Source organism: Eptesicus fuscus, chromosome 12 (genome assembly GCF_027574615.1).
Source record: "Eptesicus fuscus isolate TK198812 chromosome 12, DD_ASM_mEF_20220401, whole genome shotgun sequence".
Taxonomy (NCBI): Eukaryota; Metazoa; Chordata; class Mammalia; order Chiroptera; family Vespertilionidae; genus Eptesicus; species Eptesicus fuscus.
The window spans coordinates 28140199-28167982 of NC_072484.1; the positions used below are offsets into that span (position 1 = coordinate 28140199).

The 27784-nt window shown below is 45.7% G+C and overlaps 1 protein-coding gene across 3 annotated transcripts in view; it reads left to right on the forward strand.

The window, feature by feature from the left end:
• SLC23A2 (solute carrier family 23 member 2) overlaps window positions 1-27784 on the forward strand; it is a 135218-nt gene that overhangs the window by 86328 nt on the left and 21106 nt on the right. For all 3 annotated transcript variants that reach the window (XM_054723708.1, XM_054723709.1, XM_054723710.1), the window contains 6 exons: window positions 765-922; window positions 15086-15174; window positions 16144-16214; window positions 17089-17270; window positions 25096-25216; window positions 25734-25890. In XM_054723708.1, coding sequence (XP_054579683.1) covers window positions 765-922; window positions 15086-15174; window positions 16144-16214; window positions 17089-17270; window positions 25096-25216; window positions 25734-25890 — 778 coding nt within the window. The remainder of the gene's footprint in view (window positions 1-764; window positions 923-15085; window positions 15175-16143; window positions 16215-17088; window positions 17271-25095; window positions 25217-25733; window positions 25891-27784) is intronic.

Here is a 27784-nt window from a genome sequence, read left to right on the forward strand (position 1 = left end):
GAGATGGGGAACTATTGGGAATAAAATTGGGTTTGCTGAACAGAAGCAGGCGCCGAACGAGCAGGCCCCTGGAGGAAGGGAAGTGAGCATGGCTGCTAGGAATATCCCACTAGGAGTGGAGGTGGGGCCCCCAAAGGAGAGAGCTGGCTCTCTGTGGAGCATTCCTCAGCTCCTGTGTGACCAAAACCCTTCCCTGATCGTTGTCAAACAATGTACCATAGAAAAGGGTGGAAAACACTCCGTGTAAGGAAGCTTTCACCCCCAGACCCATTATTTCAAGAATACAGTTGTAGAATTCTACATAAAATATTGGCAAGTCAAACTGCAGAAGAAAGATATAGCAAGACTTCTAGAGTTTGTTTCAAGAATGGTTCCATGCAAAATAATTAATGTGAACAGATCAGGGGAGAAAGACCTATGATTTTAGCAATTGATACTGAAAAGCATTCGAAAAAAAGCAGGTAATTCCAGTAAGAATTGCATGAGTAAAATATCAATAAAATATGATTATATTAAGTGCTTCCTTTATGCTGACCTGGACTCATGTGAGTAATCAGTAATGATACAAGTATAATGGAAATGTAATGGAAAGGAGAGATACTGAAAAAGAAATATGATTTGGTATATGATACTCGTGTGTTCCTAAACAAACCAAAGAGTTCCTTTAAAAAAAAAAAAAACAACAATGGAGGGGTGAGTTAGGATGAAATCAGAAAATAAGGAGGAAGGGTTTACTCTTTCCCCTGTCTCCCTCTCACCCACAGCACTACCTGACTTGCTTCAGCGGCACCATCGCAGTGCCCTTTCTGCTGGCCGACGCCATGTGTGTGGGGTACGACCAGTGGGCCACCAGCCAGCTCATTGGGACCATTTTCTTCTGTGTGGGAATCACAACTCTGCTGCAGACAACGTTTGGGTGCAGGTGAGATTGGGGTACTAAATGGGATCCTGAAGCCCCTGTAAGGAAGGCATCGAACAACACCGTTTACCTAGGCAGCTTAGAAGGACTGACTGGAGGGGTGGGGGGGTGGGTGGTGTGGTAGTGAGCCCTGCCCCCACCTACCCTGCACCGTGTTTCTTCTCTTGGTGGATAGCACCACCCCTCACCCGGCTGTGCACGCTGGAAAGTCTGACTCTCAGCTCCTTCCATCCCACCAGCTGCAGGGCAAGCTCTCTCTCCAGTGCCCGTCCTGCCACATTCCTTTAGTCGGACCTGGGCTGTTCCACTAGGTTCCCAGTTGGTTTCCGTGCCCCCAGGGCCACTCTCTGTGCACCAGCCCCCGGAGCCTTCTTTCCAACATTGGCATCTTCCTCGGAGCTGCCAGGCTGCAGCCCCACCCCCTGTTTAAAAGCAGGATGTGCCCACTTTTGAAGCTTCTCCCTGCTCTGTCTGTCCCCTGCCTTTCCAGCCATGCCTCTGATCCCTGCTGTCCCCTCTCTGGCTCTCCCTGGGGTGACCTCCCTGAGCCACCTGCTGTTTCACCCCGCTGTGCTTGTGTGCCCCAGCACCCCATGCACCCTGCTCATCCTTCCAGTCTGGCTTGCTCCTCTCCTCGCTGAAGCACCCCGACTCCTCGAAGCCTCCTTTGTTCTCTCTGAATTCCCGCACACGCATCTTGTGTTCGTTCTTCTAATGTGGCTCTTATTCCACTGTGTCCTTTTTTTGTTTTTGTGTCTTTTCCCGCTGAATTGTGCTCCCTTCCTTGATGCCGGGGCTCTGATTGTTCACCTTTGCTTCCCTGCTCCCAGCTTACATGGGCGAGGAGCTGGCTGAGGACGGAAGAGAGCCATCTCTCCTGCCTCCTCCTGCGGGCTTGCTCTGTTTTCTCCTGCCCCCTCTTTTGCTCTCTTCACACTGCAGCCTTTTCCTCTACCCAGAGGCTCTGCTCACGCGGTAGAGCCTGCAGGGACAGGACTGTCCTCGGGAAGGGTAGGGAGTAAGCTTCTGAGTTCTGGTTCTGTGTCTTGCTCCATGAGAGAGAATCTGGGGAAGGGCTTCGCCTTGCCTTCTGGGGGAACGAGCGGGCGATAATACAACGGCAGCCTGGGAGTCATGGGCTGTGTTCCAGTGAGTCAGAATCCTCAGGGGCCTTGAGCCTATGGGAGACCCAGGAGCAGTGTAAGGTGTTCCAGGTGGTGGCACAGGCAATGCCTGGGCAGGGAAGCGTAGGCTTCCTTGCAGGTCTGCTGATGGAAGGGAGCCATGTGGTCTGAAGGCTGTGGGGCTGGCCAGCTCTTGGAGTTCTCAAAACCCCTGCCCTGCAGGACTGACTGCCTGTGGCCACCATGCTGAGCAGATGGGAGGGTCTCCTTAGGGGATGCTGAGAGGAGGGTCGGGGTGCCATTGTCCTAGAGGAAGGAAGTGTGTTCTGGGCATTCCAGGGAGGACTTGATTCATTTTCTTAGTGCCAGGAGGCAGGAGAAAACAAAGCCAGGTAGTTAAATTTGGCTGGCAACTGCTTTCATTCTTATGATACAGCATTTAAGGTTCTGTATTCCAAGTCCAGAGTGGACTGAAAAGCTTTTGTTGGCTGACTCGGGAGCCTTACTTTGTACATAGGGCACTGGTTCTCTGGGGAAATTTTTATTTATTTTTTCTCTAAACAGCTGACTCATCAAGGAGCTTATAGCAGAAACTGTCTGTAAATTTGGGCAGTGCCTATAGTTGAGAATTGTTGGTTGATATGAAGAAGGAATGAAGATACCTATATTGTGGTATAATATGCATGGTGTGCAACTCATGCCAAGGTCAGCATGGTCAGCCACATTGCCAGTGCTGCTTACATCAAGTTGTTGGATATTTTAATAATAAGCTGTAATCCCATGGGCAGTCAGAACCTACAGTTTCCAGTATAAACCAGTAGTTTACAAAGTGTGGCAGATGATGACTTCTTCTCCTTCATACGCGGGGTAGTGGAACAAGCAAGCATGAGAGTTAGAGGGGCCTGGGCAGGTGACTTCTCCAGCTCGGGTTTCTTTTGTGAAAACGAGAGGAGGCTCTTCTGTGGATGACATTTGCCGTTATTTTAATGGACCTATTGTGCTTTCATGGATTATAAACTTCCTGAAATATGTTTGGGGAGTTATAGTGCACGAATAATATGAAAAGCCTTTTTGTTTTGCTAAATGCTAACATAGACACTTATCATAGACACTTATCATAGACTGTCAATGATCATTTTAACAGTCTTGTGTATTTACTTCCTGGTCACAACAGGATCAAATAAACAGATAAAGCAATTGGGGCCGAGGCATTGTTAGGTAGGGTGGGACAGTGCAGGAGGGACTGCTGACTGGCCAAGAGTGGAGTTTATTCCCAGTGTCAGCTATGGGATTGCAGATGGCCTGTGCATTTGTTTGTTTTATGGTTGTTGCTGTGTTGTGTGTTTTTTGGGGGGTGGGGGGCGGTGCTGGTGGGGCAATTCAGCACTTAGGCTTAGAGCAGCAGGAGAAAAACTTTTTCATGTTCAGCTTTCATGATTTCTAAGATGGATTTTCTGACATTTCTGGTTTATAGTATTGTGTGTGCGTTCTGTATGCTTCTTTGTTATTTGCCGACCACCTGACGAGTACTAGATAACTCGATTGCACTGGATGTAGCCGGTGCTGGGACCTAGAGACCAACCATGGTCTGTGCTTGTGAGCAGGGGCCCTTTATTTTGGGGAAGCTAAGACTGCTGCAGGTCTAGCTCAGGGGAAGAAAGTGTAAGCATCCCGAACTGTGGGCAGCGGCCAGGCCATCGCTCCTCCTCATTTCACACAGGTACCCCGGGGAAGAGGGGCCCGCTGTTCTCAGACACCTGTTTCATTCCATAAAAACTCAGAGTTGGTAGGGAGACAGTGAAGGGAGGGGACACACGTGTGCCTCTGCAAGCCTGAGCATGCGCTCCGACTGCAGCTGTCAGATGTCACATCACTCCTTTGGAGGCTTTTTCCCACGGGCTGGGCTGAGGCCACAAAAAATATGTCTGGTGCAGCGTGGGCTGCAGACCCTCCTTCCTTCACTGCACATGTCCCCTGGCACAGGTCCCAGCCCCAGGTGTGGGACTTCTGTGGCTTTCCTGCTTCCCAGAGCTTCTGCTTGCAGGGGGTGGGCGGTCTGTGCCATGCCTGCTTCTTTCACCTTCTCCTGCTCCCACCTTTTCCTCCTCCTCCCTTTTGACCTTGACCTGCACTTTGCTTTCAACTAAGTCTTCATTGAGTTTCTTTGAGTGAGGTTTCAACATCTCCGGTTCTGTTTGATTGTGATGTCAATCCCAGCCACACCTTGGACTTGTTCCAGGAATTAGTACAAAGCCTTTAAAATCCTGAGCGATCAGGGCAGAGGTGTGAGCCAGCTTGCATCCTCCCCACCCCCCACACCTTGGGTGTCAGTGCAGAGCTGGGGGAGAAAGAGGTCCTTCGGCACCTGCCCCTTGCCTGCCACACTGACCTTCCCTGAGGTGTGGCAGGCTCTGTTAGGGGGTCACCTCCAGCCTTTTGCTTCGGGCACCCCTCCGAGGCATCCCTGAGCTCTCCAGCAAAAGGAAAGACTGTAGGCTCTCCTTGTTGTTGCAGCCAGTGTTGTCATCTGCCCTGAGGAGGCAGCGTCCCCGGCTTCCGTCTCCTTGGGTCTGGGGGCCTGTATATGCTGTGTCACTAGGTACGGGGACCACTCCAGGATACTTCAAGGTCCCAAGTCCAGGGCTTTGAACTCTTAACTATTGATAAGACTTAGGAGAATGAAGGGGTGCAGTGCTTAGATTGAGGTAGGGAGACTGGGGTTCCCCCACACTCTCTGTATATTTGTGTGGGGTGCATATGCACTTTTTTGATCTGCTTAAAAGTAAAGTTGCAGACAGCATACCAGTTCACCCTAGATATCTCCTGGGACTGAGGGTCTCCTGTGTAATAACCACTTACAACAGTCATTCTGCCATATCATCTAACACGCAGCCATATTTAACTTCCCAAGTTGTCCCTAACATATCTTTTAGGGCTAGTCCCTCCACCACCCTGAACCAGGATCCAGTCAAGTTCATATGGTGCATTTGTTTGTTGCATCTCTCTGGCCTCAATAATAAACAGTCCCCACCTTTTCCCTCCATATCACCCCCTTTTAAAGAGTCCAGGCCAGTTGTCTGTCGAGTGTTCTGTGGTCTGAATTTGTCTGTGTCCTTATGGTGGTATTTGATTTGTTCCACAATCCCTCCCCTCTTATTTGTTCTAAACTGGGAGGTGGGGCTAGAGGCATGGTTGATTCAGGGTGAAAAATTTGCAAAAATTATTATATAGGTGACTTTACATTGGGCTTTCCCCACCAAATTAAAAAAAAAATTGTGTTACTGTCCATTTACTAAAGGTTTTAGGTAGTATAGTGTGGGGCAAAAGTAGGTTTATAGTTGTGAGTACGGGAAGCCGTTTATTCTTATATTTTGCATAGGAACAACTGTAAACCTACTTTTGCCTCACCATGTATATTAATGAAATGGGCCCCGTGAGAACCTGATGGTAATGACCAAGAGGAGGGAGCTTTCCCGCACCCCCTGACTGCTGCGGGGCTGGCGGTGACATCGCTCTCGTTCCACCTTTTCATGTGACTGTGGGCGAGCCGCCTGATCTCTCAGGGCCTCCTTCTGGTTAATCCTGGGCGCCTGTCCACACTCGCCTGCGGGCGCTCATTATTTCAGGGGCCTCTGGGAGGGGAGGAGGCAGACAGGCGCAGGCGGGGAGAGGGGTTGGAGCTGGGGCTGCGGCAGCTGCCAGCAGCGTCTCTGATGGGCGTAGGGCGGTTGGGCATCGTGCTCCATGGCCACTGCCATCAGCTTTGCTCCTTCAACTCGAGCCTTCCCCGTGGCCTTCCCCCTTCTCCGAACACACTGTATCTCTGTTCATATTTCTGATGCTCCTGGGGACGAGGAGACTGACTGGGTCCTCTGAGGGCATATGGAGTGAATGAGCTAGTTCTCCAGTCTTTTTTGGACCGTCACATCCTCCTTGCCCTGCACATTCTCACGTGCTCTGAATGGCTCCTCATCATCCTCATGGCCCACTGCCCCTCCCTCTTAGCCGCGCTGTGCAGGAATAGGGCAGCATTACACAGGCCTAGAGGACAGAGCTGCTCACCAAACACCAGAGGGAAGCTTTTGTCTTTTCTCAATATTGTGATTTTTGTTAACTATTTAACATAACTCTAGTATTTAAGGAATGTGTTGTCATCCCCCTCCCATTCCCATTCCTTTTTAAATTTTTTAAAAAATATATATTTTATTGATTTTTACAGAGAGGAAGGGAGAGGGATAGAGAGCCAGAAACATCGATGAGAGAGAAACATCGATCAGCTGCCTCCTGTACACGCCCCACTGGGTATGTGCCCGCAACCAAGATACATGCCCTTGACCGGAATCCAACCTGGGACCCTTTAGTCCGCAGGCCGACGCTCTATCCACTGAGCCAAACCGGTTAGAGCCCATTCCTTTTTAAAAAAATATATTTTTATTGATTTCAGAGAAGAAGGGAGAGGGAGAAAGAGATAGAAAAATCAATGATGAGAGAGAATCATTGATCGGCTGCCTCCTGCTCGCCCCACACTGGGGATTGAGCCCACAACCCAGGCATGTGCCCTGACTGAGAATTGAACTTTGACCTCCTGATTCATAGGTTGACATTCAGCCACTGAGCCACGCCGGCCGGGCAAGACACTTACTTTATAGACATAATTTAAATCAAACCTATTGAGGGGTAATTGACATACAGTAACTTTGAACCTTTTTTATATGTACAGTTATAGAAGGTTTCACTCACGTATACAGTCATATAACCCCACCAACAGAACATTGCCACACCCCCAAGGACTTCTCTCGTGCCTCTCTGTGACTGCTTAGATCTTTAAGTAATAAAAGTATTTTAGGCTACCAGCCCTTGACCTGAAATAGGTGATACTATCATGTTTGAAAAGGAGGTTATCAAAATCACACCCAAGTAGCCCTCTGGGTTCCTGCGCGCTGTCTGAGCCAAGCCCGCTGCTGTGAGCTGTGGCTCCGGAGGGGACGGGCGCCGGTCAGCTGCTTCCTCCCCACCGAGGCTCTCCAGGAGCCTCTCTGATTGACAGTGACCAGAAAAGTCCATATAATTTTTAGTGTTTATCTGTAAAACTAGAGTAACATGAGCTTGAAGATAATGGTTACACTTGCTTTTAGTTGAGTGTTTTTTTTTAATCAACTCAAATTGAATTAGAGATCAAATGCAAGAATCATGAAAACTTTAAGTACTAGAATGAAATCAAAGTGATTTCCCTTTTTAATCTAAAAGTGGGCTTTTAAACTTTTAAACTCCAGGAACAATAAAAGGATGGTCAATTTGATGACATTGAATATAAGAACATTTTTTTAAACTTTGTAAAAATACACCGTAAACAGACAAAATTACAAACTGGAGAAAGTATTTGCATCATATCACAGAGAAGCTCTAGTATCTCCACTATAGAAAGAACTTTAAAAAAAAATCAGTGTTAAAAAATAGCAAAAATCATATAGAAAAGAGCAAAAGGACATGGACAGTTTACAAAAACCATTGTGCAGTGGCCCTTCTTCACCCTGTGAAAGGATCCTCATCAAACTGACTGATAAGAGAAACATAAGTGAAAGCCACCCTAAGATACCATTTCCCCCTTTGTCAGATAGACAAAAAGTAAAAACCTCGACAAGCCGCTCTTTCGCCAAGGCTATGGGAGTGTAGGGTTTCTTACACATTGCTGTCAGGAGCGAAAATAGGGCAGCCCTGATGGAGAGGAATTGTACAATCTAGACTGCTTATGCATTTACCTTTTGATCCAATAACCCCACTTCTAGAAATTTATCCTGAAGATACATGCCCACACGTGCAAAATAATATACAGAAAGTTATTTCTTGCTATGTAATTTGTAATGGCAAAATAGTTAACAGCCTAAATGTCCATCTACAAGAGACTGGCTGCTATGGGTCAGCACACAGCAGAGTCCTGTGCAGCCCTGAGAAAGAATGATTGAAGCTTCTCTGAACTGTTTCAGGATATATTGAAAAAGCAAGTGGCAAAAAAGTTATGTGTATGTATATTTGGTAAGAAAGCAGAAATAACAAGGAGAAGTGAGGAATAGATGAAAATGGTTAACGATAGTAAGAATGGGTTGGAGCGGCTAGGGATGAGAATGAGACCTGGTGTAACTCTTCATATGGTTTGATTTTTAAACTGTGCAAATGTTCAACATATTCAAAACGTAAAATCCAAAAGGATGAAGCAAAGCAAACCCTAAAACTGAAAATGAACAGAAACAAATAAACCTAACTATATGTCCAATTGCTAACCGCACAGAAGAAAAGAATTAATCCACAGACTTTAGAACAGTACTTTGCATACCTTGAATAGGATATTTTCTAAGGACAAAAGAAATTTTATACTCAGTAGTGTTGTTGTTAGTAATGTCGGTATAATTCTGGAACTGTGTCCTGTGATGTTATAGCATAGAACAAATCAATGAGAACATTGGAAATCAGGATGCTCAGTGTAGGAGGAGAGATATGTGTATGAAAAGAAGGTAATCTTTCAATTGTGTTGAAGTGAAGGGATCATTTTGATTTAAAAAATACTGTATCTCTGTTCACTAAATGATACCAGTTAAAAAAAAAAAAAGATACTCAGTAACAGTGAGCCACCTAGTGCTCAGATTGTGGTTTCCACTAGTCAATAACATTTTCCACCAAAATGAAGCTGTGCTCCTTGGAGAAGTGCTTGATGCCAGGGCTGAGAAAAGTACAAGTTGAACCTGGAACATCTACTGCCAGAAAGCAAGGAACAGCTCAAAAAGTGCGGGGGAGGTGTGGGGAAAGGGAACCTGCTTGAACGGGCTGCTTTGGGCAAGTTTAGGACAATTTAATTATTGAAAAGAACAGTCACGGAAGTGAGTTATAGAACTGAATCTAAAAAGGGAACCCATTTATCTTTAGTGATGATATAAAAAAGAGGGAGATAAAATTGGACAAAAAGGAAAGCTGTTTTTTACAAAAGGACACTAATAAATATGGATGGAATGATAAAATTGGAAACTGATCATTTTTAGGCCCACTATGTAAGAATGTTAATAAGCTAGTGGAGATATAATAATTTCACAGACCAAGAATCACTCTACAAACTTACTAATTGCAGAAGGGAAAAGGTACTTTTAGAAATGGAGAGTTCCAGCAGTCACTACCCTAACCAAGCATTCCACCTGGTGGGGACACCTGACGTGAAGCATTGAGGAGGGCACAGCACCCCAGCAGTCTCCTGGCCAAAATTGTTGAGCCTGGCTCTAAGCATGACATTGGATAACCAAACACAGTATAGGGGCTCTGATTAGATTGGGGGAGTGGGGCAGATGTAAAGCACTTTTATAAACAGAAGTTTATGGTCTGGATATTAGATTACATTATTAAATTAGTTTCACATTTGGGTGTAATGGGAGGGAGGCGATGATGTAGGACAGTGGTCGGCAAACTCATTAGTCAACAGAGCGGCAAACCGCGGCTCGCGAGTCACAGTTTGCCGACCACTGATGTAGGCGAATACACTCATTCTCAGGTGATACCTGCTAAAGTACTTGGGTGAAATGCACCACGTCTGCAGCTACTTTCCACCAGTGCAGCTGACTGGTGGGTGTGCACGTCCGGGAAACAGCAGGACAGCGTTATCAGTCGAGAGGAGGTTTTCTGGGGGACAGGTTGTGTTGTGGGCACTTAGGACACACTCCTGATGGCAGATGCGGAAATGAAACTATCGCTCCTCAAAGCCAGACCTCTGTGTTTCTTAGAGATCGTTTTGTAATTGCAGTCTCTGGGGACTGGGGTAGTTACCTGCTTTTCTCTTGAAAATTGATGCACATTTTACTCTCTACTCTCTCTGCCCAGGGCTTTTCATCTAAAAGTCCTCTCTCAAATTTGCAGTGAAAATCAACATGCAGACAGACTTAGCCTCTTATTTTTGCTCTAATAAAATTCCTTTCAAACAATAATATTTGTAAATAGCACCTTCAGTTTATTATTTATTAAGCGAAACTTGGTGCTGCGGATACAGTGATGGCTGAAACAGTCCCAGTTCCTGCTGTTAGGGCGACTTCAGCCCACAGGGGTGAAATCAGCACGAGGGAGCTTGTCTGAACAGATCGCTTTGGTGCTGTGAAGGGAGCGGACAGAGGCCCTGGGCTGGGGGCCGACAGCTCCTCTGAGCTAACACCATAGGATGAGTGAGCCCGCAAATGATGCCAGGCCACCCCCTGTCAGAATGCCTTTGGAGAACACCTCTGGGGTTAAGGATTAGCTTCCCCAGTCCTCCCAAAGGGGACCTTTCAGAGCAGGGTCCTCTAGTAGTTTTCCCCTGAAAGAGGAAAGCAAGGTGTTTGCCCACTGGCCCCCTCTGACCGTCACCACTCCAATCCCCGCTTTCCCCACAGTAAGGTCTGCAGCTCTCCAGGATTCAGGTCTGTTTGTAGCTCTTGTTTAACACTTGCTCTTCTCTCTGCCTGGACTACTCATAACGCCTTGCACATGTGATGGCGTGCTTCTCATCCTTATGCTAAGTGATTCTTTTGCAGACTCCCACAGCACCAGGCATCGCCATGTCACCACCCTTCACGTGTGGCCACAATTAGTGTCTCCTGCACACAACAGAAACTCCTCAGCGGCCTAAGGATAGTTTTGTTTTTTTTATCATTGTACCTGCTTATCATGTGTTAAGCAGACACCCAAGAAATGGTTCTCAAGTGACCAGAATAAATCCTTTCATTTGACATAAGGGTTGTCTCTTTTTTGGTGCCTCAGCCACCCCCAGAAGTCATTGTTCAAAATCCGGATGTGAGGACCCCACATGTGACTCCTATTAACCAGGACTGAGTGGAATTCAGAAATTTCCATTTAAAACATTTTTTAAAAATTTAAATTACAGTTGACAGTCGATATTATATTAGTTTTGGGTGTATGGCATAGTTATTAGACATATAACTTATGAAATGATCCCCTCAGTAAGTCTAATACCCACCTAGCACTATACATAGTTATTACAATATTACTGACTCTATTCCCTATGCTGTACTTTACATCCCCTTGACTGTTTTGTAACTACCAATGTGTACTTCTTAGTCCCTTCACCCTTTTCACCCAGCCCCCCAATCCTCCTTCCATCTGTCCGCCATCAGTTTGTTCTCTATGAGCTTATTTCTGTTTTATGTTGTTTTTTAGATTCCACATTTAAGTGAAATCATAAAGGTATTTGTCTTTGACTTATTTCACTTAGCATAATACCCTCTAGGTACATCTGTGTTGTTGCAAATGGTAAGATCAGAAATATCCTCCTTTTTATTTTTTTTTAAACCCTCACCGGAGGATATTTTTTCATTGATTTTGAGAGGGAGTAGAAGAGAGGGAAGGGGGATGGGGAGAGAGAGAAACATTGATGTGAGACAAGAGACACATTGACTGGTTGCCTCCCACATGTGCCCTGACCTGAGCTAGGGAATGTGCAACTGAGGCATATGCTCTTGACCAGGAATCGAACCTGTGACCCCTTGGTCTGAGGGCCAATGCTCTAACCACTTAACCATGTCAGCTAGGGCCAAAAAATATCCATTTTTAACCAGTGATCCCTTGGGAATCAGAAAGCAGCTTTCTGACCTGGGGGTGGGTGACTTATAGAAATCATGGCCAGAGAGTCCTAAGAACACATCACAAATCCCGAGGAGGAGATCTTGGAATATTTCCTAGAGGAGGTGGTATTTGCCTGTGCCTTAAATGATGAATAAAAATTGAATATTAGAAATGATGACAAAGAGAAGGGATGAGCAAAGGCTCAGAGGTAAGAACCTGGACCAATTTGCCTGGAGTGCAGGTGTGTGAAGGGGCTGGTGAGATGTGAGGCCAGAGGATGTTTTGAGGTCACCTGGGTACCAAGGGGGAAATGGGACACCTCCAGCAGGGTTTCTTTCTTTCTTTCTTTCTTTCTTTCTTTCTTTCTTTCTTTCTTTCTTTCTTTCTTTCTTTCTTTCTTTCTTTCTTTCTTTTTTAAATTTATTCGGAGAGGAAGGGGGGAGAGAGAGAGAGAGAGAGAGAGAGAGAGAGAGAGAGAGAGAGAGAGAGAGAAACATCAATGATCAGTGATGAGAGAGAATCATTGATTGGCTGCCTCTTTCATGCTCCACACTGGGATCGAGCCCGCAAACTGGCCATGTACCCTGACTGGGAATCGAACTGTGACCTCCCGGTTCATAGTTCGATGCTCAACCACTGAGCCACGCTGGTTGTCGGGCTGGTTAGGTCCTTTTGCTGTCCTGGGGCTAAAGCCCACCATGGGGATGTATCTCAACAAACGTGCCTATCTGCTCAGAATTTTTCTTATATCTAATGACACTATCAACTTTAAAAACTTAAGTCTGAAAAAATCCACCACCTCTTCACATATTTAAAATATATTTTCCTGTAAACAAAGTTGGCCAGCTTTTTCTGTCAAGGGACAAGCAATAAATATTTCAGGCTCTTATAGTCTCTGTTGTGACTGACTGCCTGACTCTCCCATTGAAGCTCGAAAGCACCTGTCAACACCTCGGAAATAGATGAGGGTGGTTGTGTCCCAGTAAAACTTGACTCATAAAAACAGGTAATTTGCCAGATTTGGCTCATGGGCCCGTTTGCCAACCCCTGGCGTAAAGAAGGGCATGGTTTAATTGGTTTCCTTCCCAGTCGTCAGTACAAAATAAAATGGCAGGCAGGCTTGGCTACCCGGGGAGGGTTAGATGCTGGTGTGTGTGAGGTGCAGAGAGAAGAGCCCTAGGGTTGACCAGCATTACACTGGGGAAGTGCCTCTTGTTTAATGCAGTCACATGCCCTTGTAGCAACTTCCCTGAGAGTAATTCAGCCAAGCCGCTGAGTTATGCCACCAGTTATGGAGGACCACACTTAACTGCTGGGGTACTGACTGCTGCTTCCTGTAAAGCGGCCACTTGTCTTTCAGGCAGCACTGCTGTGGCAGACAGTGTGTGGGCCAACAGTGAGCAATAAGCCGCCACGTGCAGCCCTTTCCACATCCTCGGGAAACTGGGGCAGCACTTGTGGAAATTATCACCCACTTTCTGAGGAACCCAGGTTCCTCGTTGTTTGAAAGTGAGTGAGCTGGTTTGCTGCAGTGCTCTTAGGGCTTCTGGTCGGGGTGATGCCATAAAATACTTGCCCAGAAAGGTGCCTAGGCCAAGTGCAGACTGAGGTCGAGTATAGGTCATGTCCCCAGAAGGAGAACCCAGAGCCAGTGTCGATTGCAGTGGTTCCCAAGGACAAGCTCTCTAAGTGCAACCCATGGTACATTGTCCTAAGATGCATTGCTTTTTTAAATATATTTTATTGATTTTTTTACAGAGAGGAAGGGAGAGGGATAGAGAGCTAGAAACATCGATGAGAGAGAAACATCGATCAGCTGCCCTCCTGCACACTCCCTACTGGGTATGTGCCCGCAACCAAGGTACATGCCCTTGACCGGAATCAAACCTGGGACCCTTGAGTCCGCAGGCTGATGCTCTATCCATTGAGCCAAACCGGTTAGGGCTCTACTCTTTTAAAAAAAGACTTTTTATTGATTTTTGAGAGAGAGAGAGAGAGAGAGATCGTTGTGAGAGCAAGACATTGATCAGCTGCCTCCTGCATGACCCTCACTGGGGATCGAGCCCACAACCCAGACATGTGCCCTGACTGGGAATCGAACCCACAATCTTTCGGTGCACGGACGACACCCAGCCAACTAAGCCACACCTGCGAGGGCCACTTCCGCTTTCGATGGTCCTGTGCTCTGGGATGGTTGGTGGAGGGCATGCCCACGTGACTGGCTGCCAGCGGTGCATCTGGGCTGTACCATGCAGCCTGCCTCTGTGTCTTGATTGTCTGGCCTCTGCCTGCTCTCAGCCTGCCTGCTCTCAGCCGATTCATTGCATGATTAAAATGGCCAGGAGAACGAGGACCTTGACCCTCCTCTGGCTCGAATGGTGTGTGCCAACTCTGCACTTGTAAAGCAGATGCTTGTCCTCCAGCCAGAGCCACTCTGTTTCCCAGTCCAGTTCCTGTTTCAGTCAGGGCGGGACCTGCTGTCAGCCCAGGGAGGGACGCTGGGTTTCCGCCCCACTGGCCAGGGCACTCTCACAAGGCTGCTTCGTGGTGTTTAAGGAGGATCTTGACATCTGGGAGTTCCCAGCCCTGCAAACAGGAGCCAGTTTTCCATTTTACCCTGAAGTACGTTAACAGTAGTGGTCAAGGTCTCATGTTACCCCATAAAGCCACTTGAGTAATACAGCTGTAGCAACCTCTTTTGAATTTGAGTAGCTCAAGTGTTCATAAAGTTAACGTGACGTATCTAAAATACAATTGAATGATGAAATCTGAGTATCTGCATTTAGTTGGAGGGTGGGGGCAGGAGATTTTACAGAGAGTTTGCACATTTTCTGGGTCCTTTAAAAATAAGGTTTAGAATATTTGAGTCTTTTCATGATTCAGCAGAATATTATATCTACTGTTGGTTTGTAACTTACAGCTTTTCTTTTCCTCAATGGATGTAGAACACTAACATGATTTTAATGCTCACCTCTGATTTAGGGCAGTCTTTGACTATAAAATGGAACAACAGGAAGATAAATATTTTTCTATGCTATTCAATAATTTGAAAGGGAGGAGAAGGGTGGTGAAATAGAAGACACACACTGATGTTTAATGAGGAGCTCACCAGCTCAGCAGGAAAGAGAGACTTCCCAAATGCAAAACACCCCACCCCCGAGGGGAAAGGTGGCGATGGAGGGCTGGTGTTGGGGTGCTGGTGCTGACTCCAGGGCTCCCCAGGGCCTGCCCCGAGGCTGTCTGGGGGAAGAGCAGCAGAGGGGAGGACGGAGAAGCCAGTGGCCCTGGCTGCCTGGCAGAGGCGATCTTTGCAGACCGGGGTTCTTCCTTCCAGGTGTGCCTGCATTTACTCATGTGCTGTTTGTCTATGGAAAAGACTGTTAAGCTATCAAATAGTGAACTACCTCGGTAGTTCCTGATGCCGTGATCATGGTTTTGGTCTCGTTTCTTTTAGGTTACCCCTGTTTCAGGCCAGTGCTTTTGCATTTCTGGCCCCTGCTCGAGCCATCCTGTCTTTAGATAAATGGAAATGTAACACCACAGGTAATTGCAGTTATTTCCACATATGTCCTTGGGGTCCTTTAACTCAGGTGATAAAAGGGAGGCCTGGACATGCTACCCTTGGCAGCCTTAAATCCTTTCTGGAATCAGGCACTGAACTCACAGACCAGCAAACAGCTTAGATGCTCCAATCTGTGGATCATGTTTCTGTCTCTCTCTGTCCACTCGTTCATCCCTAACCCCAGAGCAGGTGAGGACCAGAAGGGGCCGCATTTCTCTGTACTAATGAGATTGATATGTATGGGAATGAAGAGAAAAATATTTGTGCTATTTTCCTGCCTCTTTCTTTCAGTGGATTTTATGAACCACCAGTAATCACTCTCTCTGCTGCATCAGCATCCCTTCTCTGAGACATCTCTGCTTTTTAAGGATCTGGCTGCTTTGGTTTTCTGCAAATGACTTTCACCTCCCTCCCCCCTTTAGTGATAAGACCAGGACAAGATAAGATAGGGGACTTGAGAAAACCAGACCTGTGGTACTCTCAAAAGACTGTTCCGTTTTTAGGTTCTAGGAGCAAAGTTTTCCAGCTTCCCTTTCCTTCCATGCTCCTTGGAGTTACTTGGTGACCACTGAGTTGATTTGGAAACTGGAGGAGGCCCTCCGTTTTATCTAGGTTTTTAAACCTTAGGCAGCCTTTGCTATTGGTTTGCAAGTTAACTGCTTGCAAGGGTTGGTCTTTGTGTGAGGCTGGCACGAGCCATGTGCATCACCAGCTCGTCAGCTTCTGACAAGCTGGGAGCTTCAGCCCATGAATACATTTGGTTAAGTTAGCTCTGGGGAATCCGCCCTTCAGCATGGTAAGCCACACTGTTGAACTTCAGGGATGGGTATTTGTATACACATGTACTTAAAACAGGGAGGAAATTCTTCTTAAAAAGAGTGAAATGAACGTGTCTTGTGAAATGTCAGTGTTGTTTCAAGAAAAATTTTGTCTTTGTTTTTGTTTTCAAGATGTTTCATTTGTCAACGGAACCACGGAGCTGCTGCACACCGAGCACATCTGGTACCCCCGCATCCGCGAGGTAAAAGCCGAGCATGCCCACCTGTGGCTGCTTTGTGTTTCTCCTCAGCTCCACTGTTGATCGTGCCCAAGAAATTGCAGTTGCTTGACTAAGCCCTCCCTTTCTTCTCAGCTACTGACCTGTTTATCTCTGTCGTTAAACATGTCCTTCAGTTTAGATGGCATCACTGTAAAATAAAGCACGCAGAAATGCTTTGTGCAACCAGACAGTGTTGTTTCTCACCCTTCATTTCCCTCCTCTCTCTGGTGCACCCACAGGCCTGCGCACTGGCACCCCCAGCGGAACCAGCCGAGGGGCGTGGCTCCTTTGGAAGGAGCTACAGAGGCTTGTCAGCAGGCAGCAGGACTCTGTGTTGGCCTGTATTTGTGGAAAGAATTAAGATAATTGCCTATTCAGTGCACTTGAACGGAACAGGTCATGGGAATCCTTAGACATAAGAATGGCTGACAGTTTATTCAGATCTTTTAAAACCTATAAGATCATTCACCATTCATTGAGAGTCAGCCCAACTATTCTGTACAATAGAAACATTCCTTTAGCGTTTTTGTCAATTGCGCTGTCTTTTAAGTGTCCTGCAGGGACTCGCTTTTTAAAGTCAAGGAGCTTTATACTGCAGTGTCCCTTAGGAATTATAAGTTACGCCTGTCTCATTTATCAGCGGAAAAGGCAAGTTCGCTTTGCATCAGGTGCCCAGTCCTATAAATAGTATTCTTACATTAGTCCGGTCATACATCACACCGGGGAAATTTCCAGCCGTGTCATGCCGGTTGTAGAATGACTTGATGCCTCACAGAATTGTCAGTTGTGGATGTGGGTGACATTGAGTAGTGACGTATCAGCAGCTGACTCACGTCCGTGCCCGCTCTTATTCCAGATCCAAGGGGCCATCATCATGTCCTCACTGATAGAAGTGGTCATCGGCTTCCTAGGCCTGCCCGGCGCTCTGCTCAAGTACATCGGGCCCCTGACCATTACGCCCACGGTGGCCCTCATTGGCCTCTCCGGTTTCCAGGCGGCGGGGGAGAGAGCGGGGAAGCACTGGGGCATCGCCATGCTGTAAGTGTTCTGAGACCACTCAGTTGTGGACGGTAAAACTCTCCCCTCACCCCACCCCCAAGGGGCGGCCTCTTGGAACATTCTGACTTTAGGAGATAGGTTTTGTTTTAAGCCAGAACTTGATTCACTTTGTGCCAGGGGATTGACGGTGTTTTAGAGTCGGAGTTGGGAAGTGACTTGCTGTCAAGGTGTGCTGAAGACTTGGCAGTGTGTGCAGGGGAAGGGATGTAAGGTTTCAAACTTCGAGTGGTGCCATTAGCTCTTGACTTTTGAAGTCATACCAAGTCTGCATGAATTGAAATACCTAGAATCCTTTAGAGGAGACTCAAAAATATGTCCTGACTAGCAGGAGACAGAGGCAGCAGGAGACAGATGCAGCAGGAGACTCTGTTGGCATCGGAGACTGGCTCCAGGCCAAGCGGAGCTCTGCACACCCGTGTGGAGGCCAGAGTCCTGCTAGTCATCGCCGGTCCTTCTGCACAGAGCTTCACGCCCATTAAACATGTCACCTCCCCTTTAAGTAATGTCAGTAAAGACGTCCAGGACTTCGATAATAGTGTAAGGTTGATTCTTAATTAGAGCCACGGAATTCTGTATACCACAAATAGAACTCACTTTCTCTTGTGTGTCTGTAGAAGAGTTGATCACATAATAGGGAAATGGTTTCAAGACTGGAATTTTACCAACCAGTAAACAAATTAATAGCACAAGAGGATTTCCAATTGTTTTTGTATTGCTTTGTGAAATATTCTATAATCCTATATATTAAAAGCCTAATACGCTAATCGACAGAACCGTGGGAGACTGGTGGAACGACCGGTCGCTATGAGGTGCCCTGACCACCAGGGGGCAGACACTCAATGCAGGAGCTGCCCCCAGCCGGTAGGCCCCAGCCCAGCCAAGTCAGGTGCCAGCGAGGGCCTCCAATCACCCCACCAGTTGCCCTGCAGAGGGAGGCAACCAGCGGGGGCAATCAGGGGGCAGGGCCAGCTGGCTAGCGGGCGGCGCCAGGCCAGCCAACGCGGGTCCCAGCAGGGCCCCCCACCCCCCAATCACCCTTCTGGTTGCCCCACAGATCAGCCCTGATCGCCAGCCAGGCCTAGGGACCCTACCCATGCACGAATTTTGTGCATCAGGCCTCTAGTTATTCCATAACAGGCAGCACTTACTGAGCCTGTGCATCACTACTATACATAACACTTGCACGTATTATAAATTAAGGTAGGTATCAGCGTTGTCCCCACTAATGAAGCCGAGGCATAAGGATCTAAAGTTAGCTGCCCAGGGTCACACAGCTAGTAAGTGGCTGGACTGGTTTTCAAAACCCATAACACTTAATCTTGCCTCTCTGTGTTAGAACATGCTATATCAATAAAATAGATCCTTGCATAATCATAACCCATATATCATTACACATTAAGGTATGGGAAAATATCCAGGATTGTTCTGAATTTTCTCATTTCATTGAAGGTTGAGTAATACACACACCAGGCTTGGTGTAGAAGTCATGCTCATTCAGTGAAATGCAGTAAGTTGCAAAAAGGAGAAATTGTATTTACCATCATATAGTTAATTTAGAAATCAATAACAAAATGGTGAACAAAGCCCCCAAATGGCTTAGAATCATAAAAAACCACACCAAAAAAACAAAACCGTTATTAATAACTTGTAGAGTTATATATAACTCATTTATTGAAACGTCCGAATTGCTGATAATTTAGAAAATGTCCATGGTAACAGCACCGATCACACTTGGCCGAGCAGTCAGCGTCGTCTACGGCTTCTCTTGTGCTCCCTTCCTGACCGTTCTCGGTGCTGTAAAATGCTTGGCCATTATCTCTTCAAAGCCGCCTTTTCTGCATCCTCCGAGAGCTTCAGTAAGACACATGCTAGAACTGTGGAAGCTGCTAGGTTTGCCATGTTGTCTGAAACCTCGCTGGGCACTCAGGACTTCTTAGCACTGGACTCTCAGGTGTGCACAGGTGGGGAATGATCCTGACTTATTTCACGGTGCCTCCCTCGCTCCGTTCCTGCTCGTCTCTTTCTGGTACTTCTAGACTGTTGGACCCCGAACTCTTCCTCTACTTCCCTCTCCTGGTTTTCATCTCTTCATCTTCTGTCTGTATTCACAGGAATTTTCCTCAGCTTTGTCTTAAATCCTTCTGTCGAGCTTTTTATTTTTGCTCTCATGTTTCTGTTTTTTTTTTTAATTATTATTATTGATTTCAGAGAGGAAGGGAGAGAGTGAGAGAAACATCAGTGATGAGAGAGAATCATTGATCGGCTGCTTCCTGCACGCCCCACACTGGGGATGGAGCCCGCAACACTTGCATGTGCCCTGACCGGGAATCAAACCGTGACCTCCTGATTTATAGGTTGATGCTCAACTGAGCCATGCTGGCCGGGCTCTCATGTTTTTTAATTGCCACGAGGTCATCTTTTTACGTGGGGTGTTTGTTGTGTGAGGGCAAGGCCTCCACTCTGTGTTGATTACCACGGCACCCGCAAGCACCTGGCTCGCCGTTGTCACAGAGGAGGCAGTTAGTGAGCACACTGTAAGTAAGTGAGGGGAGGACTGGAGTGGGGGTCAGACTTTACCCATGACCATGGGGAAAGTCGAGAGTAATGTCAAAGGACTTTTATCCCTAAAAGAAGTGCTGGTCTCCAGTGATGAGACAGTGAGTGTATTAATTCTTCAAGGAAGAGAGAATTCCTGCAGTATTTAACCTTTTCTGGAGCTTTAGAAAGAAGGGAAACGACTCAGTCAGTTTTATCTTAATGGCAAATACTGACAGAGCTAATGAAAAAGAGAGTCTGACCAACTTCTTCCTTCCTGGGGTGTGGAGCGCTCAGAGCCGAGGGCAGATATGTTTAGGCATCTCTCTCTACTGTAAAGCTTCTTAAAAATATTTTTTTAACTTTATTTTTATTGTTGATACTATTATAGATGACCCCATTTTCCCCCTTTGCCCACTTCCCTCCACTCCCCACCCCCAGCCATCATCACACTGTTTCTGTGTCTGTGGGTTATGGTTTATGCATATATGTTCTTTGGCTCATCCCTCTACCTTCTTTCACCTCCCCCCGCCTCCCCTCTGACAGCTGTTGAAATCTTCTAAAACACAAGTGTGCAGAAGATTCTCCCAGAAAGGGCCTTTGGATCCAGCTCTGCATACACCTAATTTATTTTTTTAGTGCCACATCTGGGAAGAATGTCCCTTACAATGTGGTTGGGGAAAAGGCTGCTATAGATAATACAATAAAAGGACAAAGAATTTTGTGTTATTTCAGGACCTCAAGGAAGGATGATTATTAGAAAGTTTATTAATAAAACCATTATGGGTCCATGTGGATTTTATTAATAAAAACCACAGTTACAAAAAAAAAAACACAATAAAATTCAACTGTATATCTCTACTGCAAACTGTTTGCAGTGTGGGAATAGAAGAATCTTTCATGAGTAAGATTTTAATTAAAATGCCTCATTCTTTAATGGCAAAAGACTTAGTAAACAGGCCTGCCTATTGTAATCAGAAACCAAGATAAGGATGCTTATTACTACCATGTCATTTAAAGTTGTCCTGAATGTGCTAACCAATGCCTAAGACAAGAAAATCTCTAATAAGAAAAGTATAATATGCTAATTAGGCCGGACAACCTTCCGATGAAGCCGGGGCTGTGAGGGAAGCCCGTGTCCTGGGTGCCGGAGGGAAGCCAGTGCTGGCAGCCAGAGGAAGGAAGGCCTGCTCTTGCACGAATTTCGTGCATCGGGCCTTTGGTAAAGTGATATGGATCAATACCAGAAACATCAGGGAGAAGGGAATGGCAATTTGTCCTTATAAACTCAAAATACATTTCGGAGCTGAGTAACAATGCGGTGGTCCTGGCCCTGGACCCGAATGACTGGGGTAGAGCAGAACAGGGAGGATAGAAATAGAGCCAAGAAAACATTCGTTTTTAGTATGTGTTGCAGTCATATTTGAAATCAGTGGGAGATGGAAGAATTGTATAGGAAAAATTAGATAATTATTTGGAAAAAAGGTTAATTTTTACTTTATATCAAATCACATTTCAGTTAAATTAAGACTTAAATGAAGAAAATAAAACTATAAATGTACTAAGAGAAAACCTACATAAACATTCAATCAGGAAAGACAGGGAAGATCTTAAAGCTGATATTGAAAAGAGATCAATAGGTTTTACTTCTAGTGCATTTAAAACTCATATCAAACCAACACTGAAACTAAGTTATGAATAAATCTGGGAAAAGATTTACAGCAAATTCTACGAGAAAGGCTCATGTCTCCAAATCATAGTATTTCACTAATTAGAGAGAGTCCCAGTGGAGCAATGGATGAAGGATATATGAGCAGCCATCCTATATAATAAAACCCTAATATGCAAATAGACTGAATGGCAGAATGACCGGTCACTATGATGCACACTGACCACCAGGGGGCAGAAGCTCAATGCAGGATGCTCACCACTGGCAAGTGCAGCAGTGGTGGTGGGAGCCTCTTCTGCCTCCACGGCAGTGCTAAGGACCCCTTGAGACATCCCCCTGCAGTCGGACATCCCCTGAGGGGTCCTGGACTGCGAGAGGGCATGCACCGGGCCTCTAGTCTATAATAAAAGGGTAATATGCTAATTAGACTGGACATCCTTCCGGATAAAGCTGGGCCAGAGGGAAGCCCGGGTCCTGGGTGCCTGCTGGTGGCCGAAGGGAAGCCTGGGTCCTGGGTGCCAGAGGGAAGCTGGTGCCAGTAGCCAGGGGAAGGAAGGCCAACTCTTGCACAAATTTCATGCATTGGGCCTCTAGTTTAGCAATAAGAGGAAATACAAATAGCTAATTAGTGTTTTAAAAGGGTTACCCTTCCTACCCAGTTATCAAAGCGCATATTCACAGGGATTCTGTTAGCAGTGTATGCATGTGTATGGTGGGGGGCAGGGGATCGGGTTTTACAGCATGGATCCCTTAGTCACTCCAATAGAAATGGCATTTAGAGACACATCTTAGGGCAGTGGTCGGCAAACTCATTAGTCAGTAGAGCCAAATATTAACAGTACAACGATTGAAATTTCTTTTGAGAGCCGAAAACCAACTTCTGTGCATGGGCCACAAAGTTTCAATCACACTGTACGTGCGCGCCCACACGTGGTATTTTGTGGAAGAGCCACACTCAAGGGGCCAAAGAGCCGCATGTGGCTCGTGAGCCGCGGTTTGCCGACCACTGTCTTAGGGGAAGGTAAATGTGGTGACATTACTAACACCTTGCATAGGGCCTTAATGGGAACTGTTTGTTTTTTTCCTTGAGAAAACTTTGTTTATTTTTCTTAGGGATAATTTCAAACCTTTTCAAAAGTAGAGAGAATAGTGTAACAAGCCCTCCTGTACCATCACCAAAAACTCATGAGAAGTCTCATTGTATCTGTACCCCCCCTCCCAATATTAAATTCTAGCCATTTGAGATTTAACAGTAAATAAACAGGGAAATTTAACGTAAAGTAATTCCCATCCTCAAAAAAATCTGCTCATGATTAACTAGTAAAAAGTTAATATTTATCCTTTCATATTTTTGTTGTTTATGCATAAATATAAGCATATATACATGTGGTATACAGCTTTACCATTATATTATTTTATAATTTGATTTTCACCCCAACATTTTTTGTTGGACTCACCTTCCCAACACAATGTGTTTAGATCTATTTCATTCTTTGTAAAACTACACAATGTTAAATAGAAAGAAATAGTCTGTAATCTCTTAAACCATTCCCCAGTTTGATACTCATGAATGTTGATTAAAATATTGGCTGTTGCAAACCATGCTGAACTAAGTAATTCATGTGTAAAGAATGAATGTTAAAGTAAATGATGATAAGTGTTTTTTAATTGATGAAATTGGTAGAGACTTTAAAATATGTAAGGCCCCGTGTTACAGAGAGCGGCAAAGGAATGTTCTTGGTCCCTGGGTGGTACTGTAAATTCACTCAGCCTTTCTGTTCATATTTGGCAGAGTGTATCGGAAGCTTTTAAGTAAGTTATTTACCATTTGACAGATCCGTTCTGGCCCTGGGAACTTGTCACCAGGAGATAGGCAGGCGCCAGGGACGGGTGATCTGTCACAGTTTCCATTGCTCCCCGTGTCGCACCTGTGGGAATTGTTAGACAAGACGTGCTGCGTCTGTAAGGTGGAATGCTGAGCAGCACTAAGGTGCTGGTGCAGATCTCCATCTGTTGAGGTCATGGTATTAATAGGGCTACAAGCTGGTTGGGCAGCAGCATGTAAAGCATGAATCCACTTTGGGTCAGAGGATGACCTGTTTGTGCTCTGAGGGCGAGGATGACTGCAGACAGTCCTGTCTCCCTCTCTAACCCCAGGATGACCCATTCCCATCCCAGGAAGGGGAGCCTTCACAATTAATAGGCCAGAATGCTACATAGTTGTCACCAGTGGTGGGATGATGGGTGAGCGTAAGGATTTTGTCTTTTTTTTTTTTTGCTTACCTGCCTTTTATAATTTCCCTACATTTTAGAGTACGTTTCTTGAATAATATTTATAAGGTAAAAGAAAGGTCAACAAGCCAGCCGTATATAAATGTGAAATGGACACAGGCCTGTGCTCCAGCCGGGTGCAGTCCCCACTTCATCAGGAGTGTTACAGTGAAACTGCACTTGACTGACCAATGGAGCGGATAATTCCATCTCAGCCATTGGAACCGTGCCCAGGAACAATTAAGCGTAGCTTTGTTCCCACTCTTCCTGCCAACTCTATCTCGGGTTATAAGTGAAAGAGCGAGTCCCCGCTGGATGATGAAACACATCACTGTGCACCTCTATTGTTTCAGCGATGGGAAGCCATCCCACACCTGCCACACTCGGGCACTGGACTGAGGATGTCGGGACCTGCTGCAGGGAGGGCACCCGGCATCACTGCCTCCTGTGGCCCTCATGCAGCTGGGTCAGGAGTGTGGGTCAGGGTACAGGGGCTCCTGCACCCGCCCAGGCATCCCAGCCCTTCTGGCCCATGTTGCAAAGTGGTTCAGAGTCCAGGCCGTAGAGTCCTGGCCCACCCACCCTGCAAACTCGAGCGACATGATCTTGGACGTTGTCTCTCTAACGTGGATGATTATAGAAGCTGCTGCAGAAGGTTGAGATGATGGGTGGGAAGATCTTCGCATAATGTCTGACATACACAAACATCTCACAAATATTAATATTGCCATCTACTGTATATAGGTCTCTTAAATATTGAAGCTTTTTGCTTTTTAAAAATAATTTTTGTTCCTTATAAGTAAACCAGAAAATACAGAAAAGTAGGGACAAATTTGCATATTATATTGCCACCTGAAGCCAATTCCTGTGAGCATTTTGGGTCCCATCTTTGCTGTTTGCATGTATGTGTGTGCGTGTGTACACGGACACTTGTGCGGTAGTTGCTTGTTTTTTAGTTAATTTGTAGTTATAATTACTCTCCACTCTTGTATCTGTCAGCCTGTCTTTTTCTCTGACATAGCATGAGTTTCTTCCATCAGTGTGTACATTCTTTGAGTTTTCTTATTCTATTACGGGAAATTTAGCCAAAGCATTTACATGGTGACTTTCATTTAGACATCAAGAAATGCTAAGAAAAAGTGTTCTGATATCTTTTCAAAAATGGCATTTACAAAAGATACGATTTCCCAAGTAATAGTTAAGAGGACTAGCCACTTGCTAGAAAAGTGAGTTGAACATATGTGATCACTTTGCCATTGAAGGTTTGAGTAATATTTTAACATATAGACAAACAACTTTGAAACTAGTTTATTTTCTCTCTCTCCTCAGGACAATTTTCCTTGTATTACTGTTTTCTCAATATGCCAGAAATGTTAAATTTCCCCTCCCAATTTACAAGTCCAAGAAAGGATGGACTGCGTACAAGTTACAGCTTTTCAAAATGTTTCCTGTAAGTAGTTACTTTTTTTTTTTTTCTCCTGATATATTGCCCTTGGTTCATGACGTAAAATGTTTAAGTGAAAGGAGGGTTTTCAGCAGGGCTGCGCAGGGGCCCTTGTCTGTGTGGTGACATTGGGGTACTAATGACCCCCCAACTTGCCATGGACTTCAAGTCAAAGTGGTAGAAGCTTCTGATTCGGAAATCCTTTAGGGGGACATTGACTGTCCTGGGACTGAGGGCGGTCTGGTTCCACGCTGCCTCTGAGGGACATTGTCCGTTATCTTTATTTTATTAGCCAGACTTAGGGTGAAAGTAACTTTATCAGCAGACAACTCCTCTCTCTAAATCTGATCCCATTCAAGCAATAGGCTTTCCGCAGATCTGTTATGGGTGTTTTGAGTGAAATGGTGGCAACGGGGGGTTATGGGCTATGGCACTGAGACGGTAGGAAGGCATATGTTTTGCCAGCAGCAGCCCCCTCTATGGCTAACAGAGCCTTTTATTTTTATTTTTTTTACCCCTTCAGATCATCCTGGCCATCCTCGTGTCATGGCTGCTCTGCTTCATCTTCACAGTGACAGATGTCTTCCCCCCCGACAGCACCAAGTATGGCTTCTACGCTCGAACAGACGCCAGGCAGGGTGTGCTTCTGGTGGCCCCGTGGTTTAAGGTCCCGTACCCCTGTAAGTATTCTGGTGGCAGAGGGGTCAGGAGCTCACGAGGGCAACTGAGAGGCCTTGGAAGTTAGCAGAAGGCTCTGCAGCAGGAGAAGCCTTCTCGTCCCTGTAGGTCTTACCATTCTGGTCATTAGAGGATTCAACCCCCAAAGAAGGGAGGTCCTGTCCCAGGAGGGCCATCATGAACACAGAGAGACTAACCAGCTCCCTTCTCAGGTTAACTAGTTGGTTCTTTGGGTTCCACTAGGGTGAAATCCTAGACAAGAGGCCTCTTGCCAGGTTTGAGGTCTGTGGCCTGGATTTAAGGGCAGCTCATAGAAACACAAGTACAGAGCCATGTACACAGGCCCAGGCCTCTGAAGTGAGCAGACTGGAGTGGGAGGGACCTGAAGATTAGCAAGCAAACTGCTCAAGCATGATGGGATTTGTATAATCTTATAATGGGGAGCTATAATCTTTTAAAATTTGGTCCAGCTGTCAGAGGTAAACTGATATTCACAAATGCGTGGAAGATGGATCATTAGTTAAGATTTAAGTGTTGGATAACTCTTGGCAAGGTGGCGGGGGGCGGGGGCGGGGGGGACAGTCCCCAGCTGGGGTATCATTTGGATTCACGTGTGCTGGGAAGACCCCTCCCCAGTCGTTATAAATGCTGAGTTGTTCTGTGGTGTAGACTCCGTTCTGACATTTGGGGCTTAGTTAGAGAAGCCTGAGCTTGTTTATTCCCCTGCTCATAGCAGTCACATTTTCACGTTTTATAATGACAAGGAGAGAAAGCAGGAAAGGCCAAGAATATTAGGACTGGGTCGGAGACAGCTGTTGTACGCCTGTTAAATGATGGCAACATTGGCAGTTGTCCTTTCTGTTCTTGACACATCTACAAACACTTAAAAAAAAAATGTAGCCTTTCTAAAATAACACTTTCATCAGATCATATGGTCTAAGTATATATGTATGTACATAGGTACTCCTCTCCTTTTTAAAAAAATGCATAGTTCATAAATCCATAATAATAAAAGCGTAATATGCTAATTAGACCAGATGTCCTTCCGGATGACCTTCCGAATGAAGCCCAATGGTGGGGCTGAGCCCCTTGCACGAATTTTGTGCATCGGGCCTCCAGTATACATATAATCCGAGAGAAAGAGATTAAAAGCCAATTGTTGAGGCAGTCAGGAGGTGGCCTGGGAGGGCATGTAGGGGGAAGCCCCCACAGCACATGCTGGGTGGTCCTCCACCTGTGCAGGTGGCTGCTGAGATGAGCACAAACATGGACGCAGGTGGGCTCCTTGGAGAAGCAGCTGTGCATGTGCTGAGAGACAGCTGTCTGGCTCCCATCCTGTCACCCCCAACTGTGTGAGCTGCTCTATTACCCAGGGAAAAGCTACCCCAGAAAGCCAGGTGGATTTGGCTTAATTTGGAGTCCAGTTTTCAAATATGTCACTGTCTTTATGTTCTGTCTTTAGCATGCTAAGAATTACCTGGACTGGCTGTTAAAATACAGATTTGGGGCCCAAAATGTCTACAGTGCTGAGGTTGAGAAACCCTGCTGTAAATAAAGTAACAACATAAATTAAAGGAGAGATGAAATAACAGTAAATATAGAAGGCTGGAAGCCAACAAGGTTTTAAATATATATAATCTGAAGAAAAAAGGTCCAACATGTAAAAGATTACAAATTTAAAATGTTGAAGTAGATGGAATAAGGATGTTATAAATCAAAATTAAAGACTTCAGGCACAAAGGGGAAAAAATAGAAAACAGTAAAAGGCAATTTCTGAAAAAATAGTAAATAACAAAATGAAATAAAAATCTCTCCCCTAAATCAAGACACTAAAATGAAACCACAACTTGACATCAGCAACAAGGTAACCATAGAAAAGATATTAAAAATACAAAA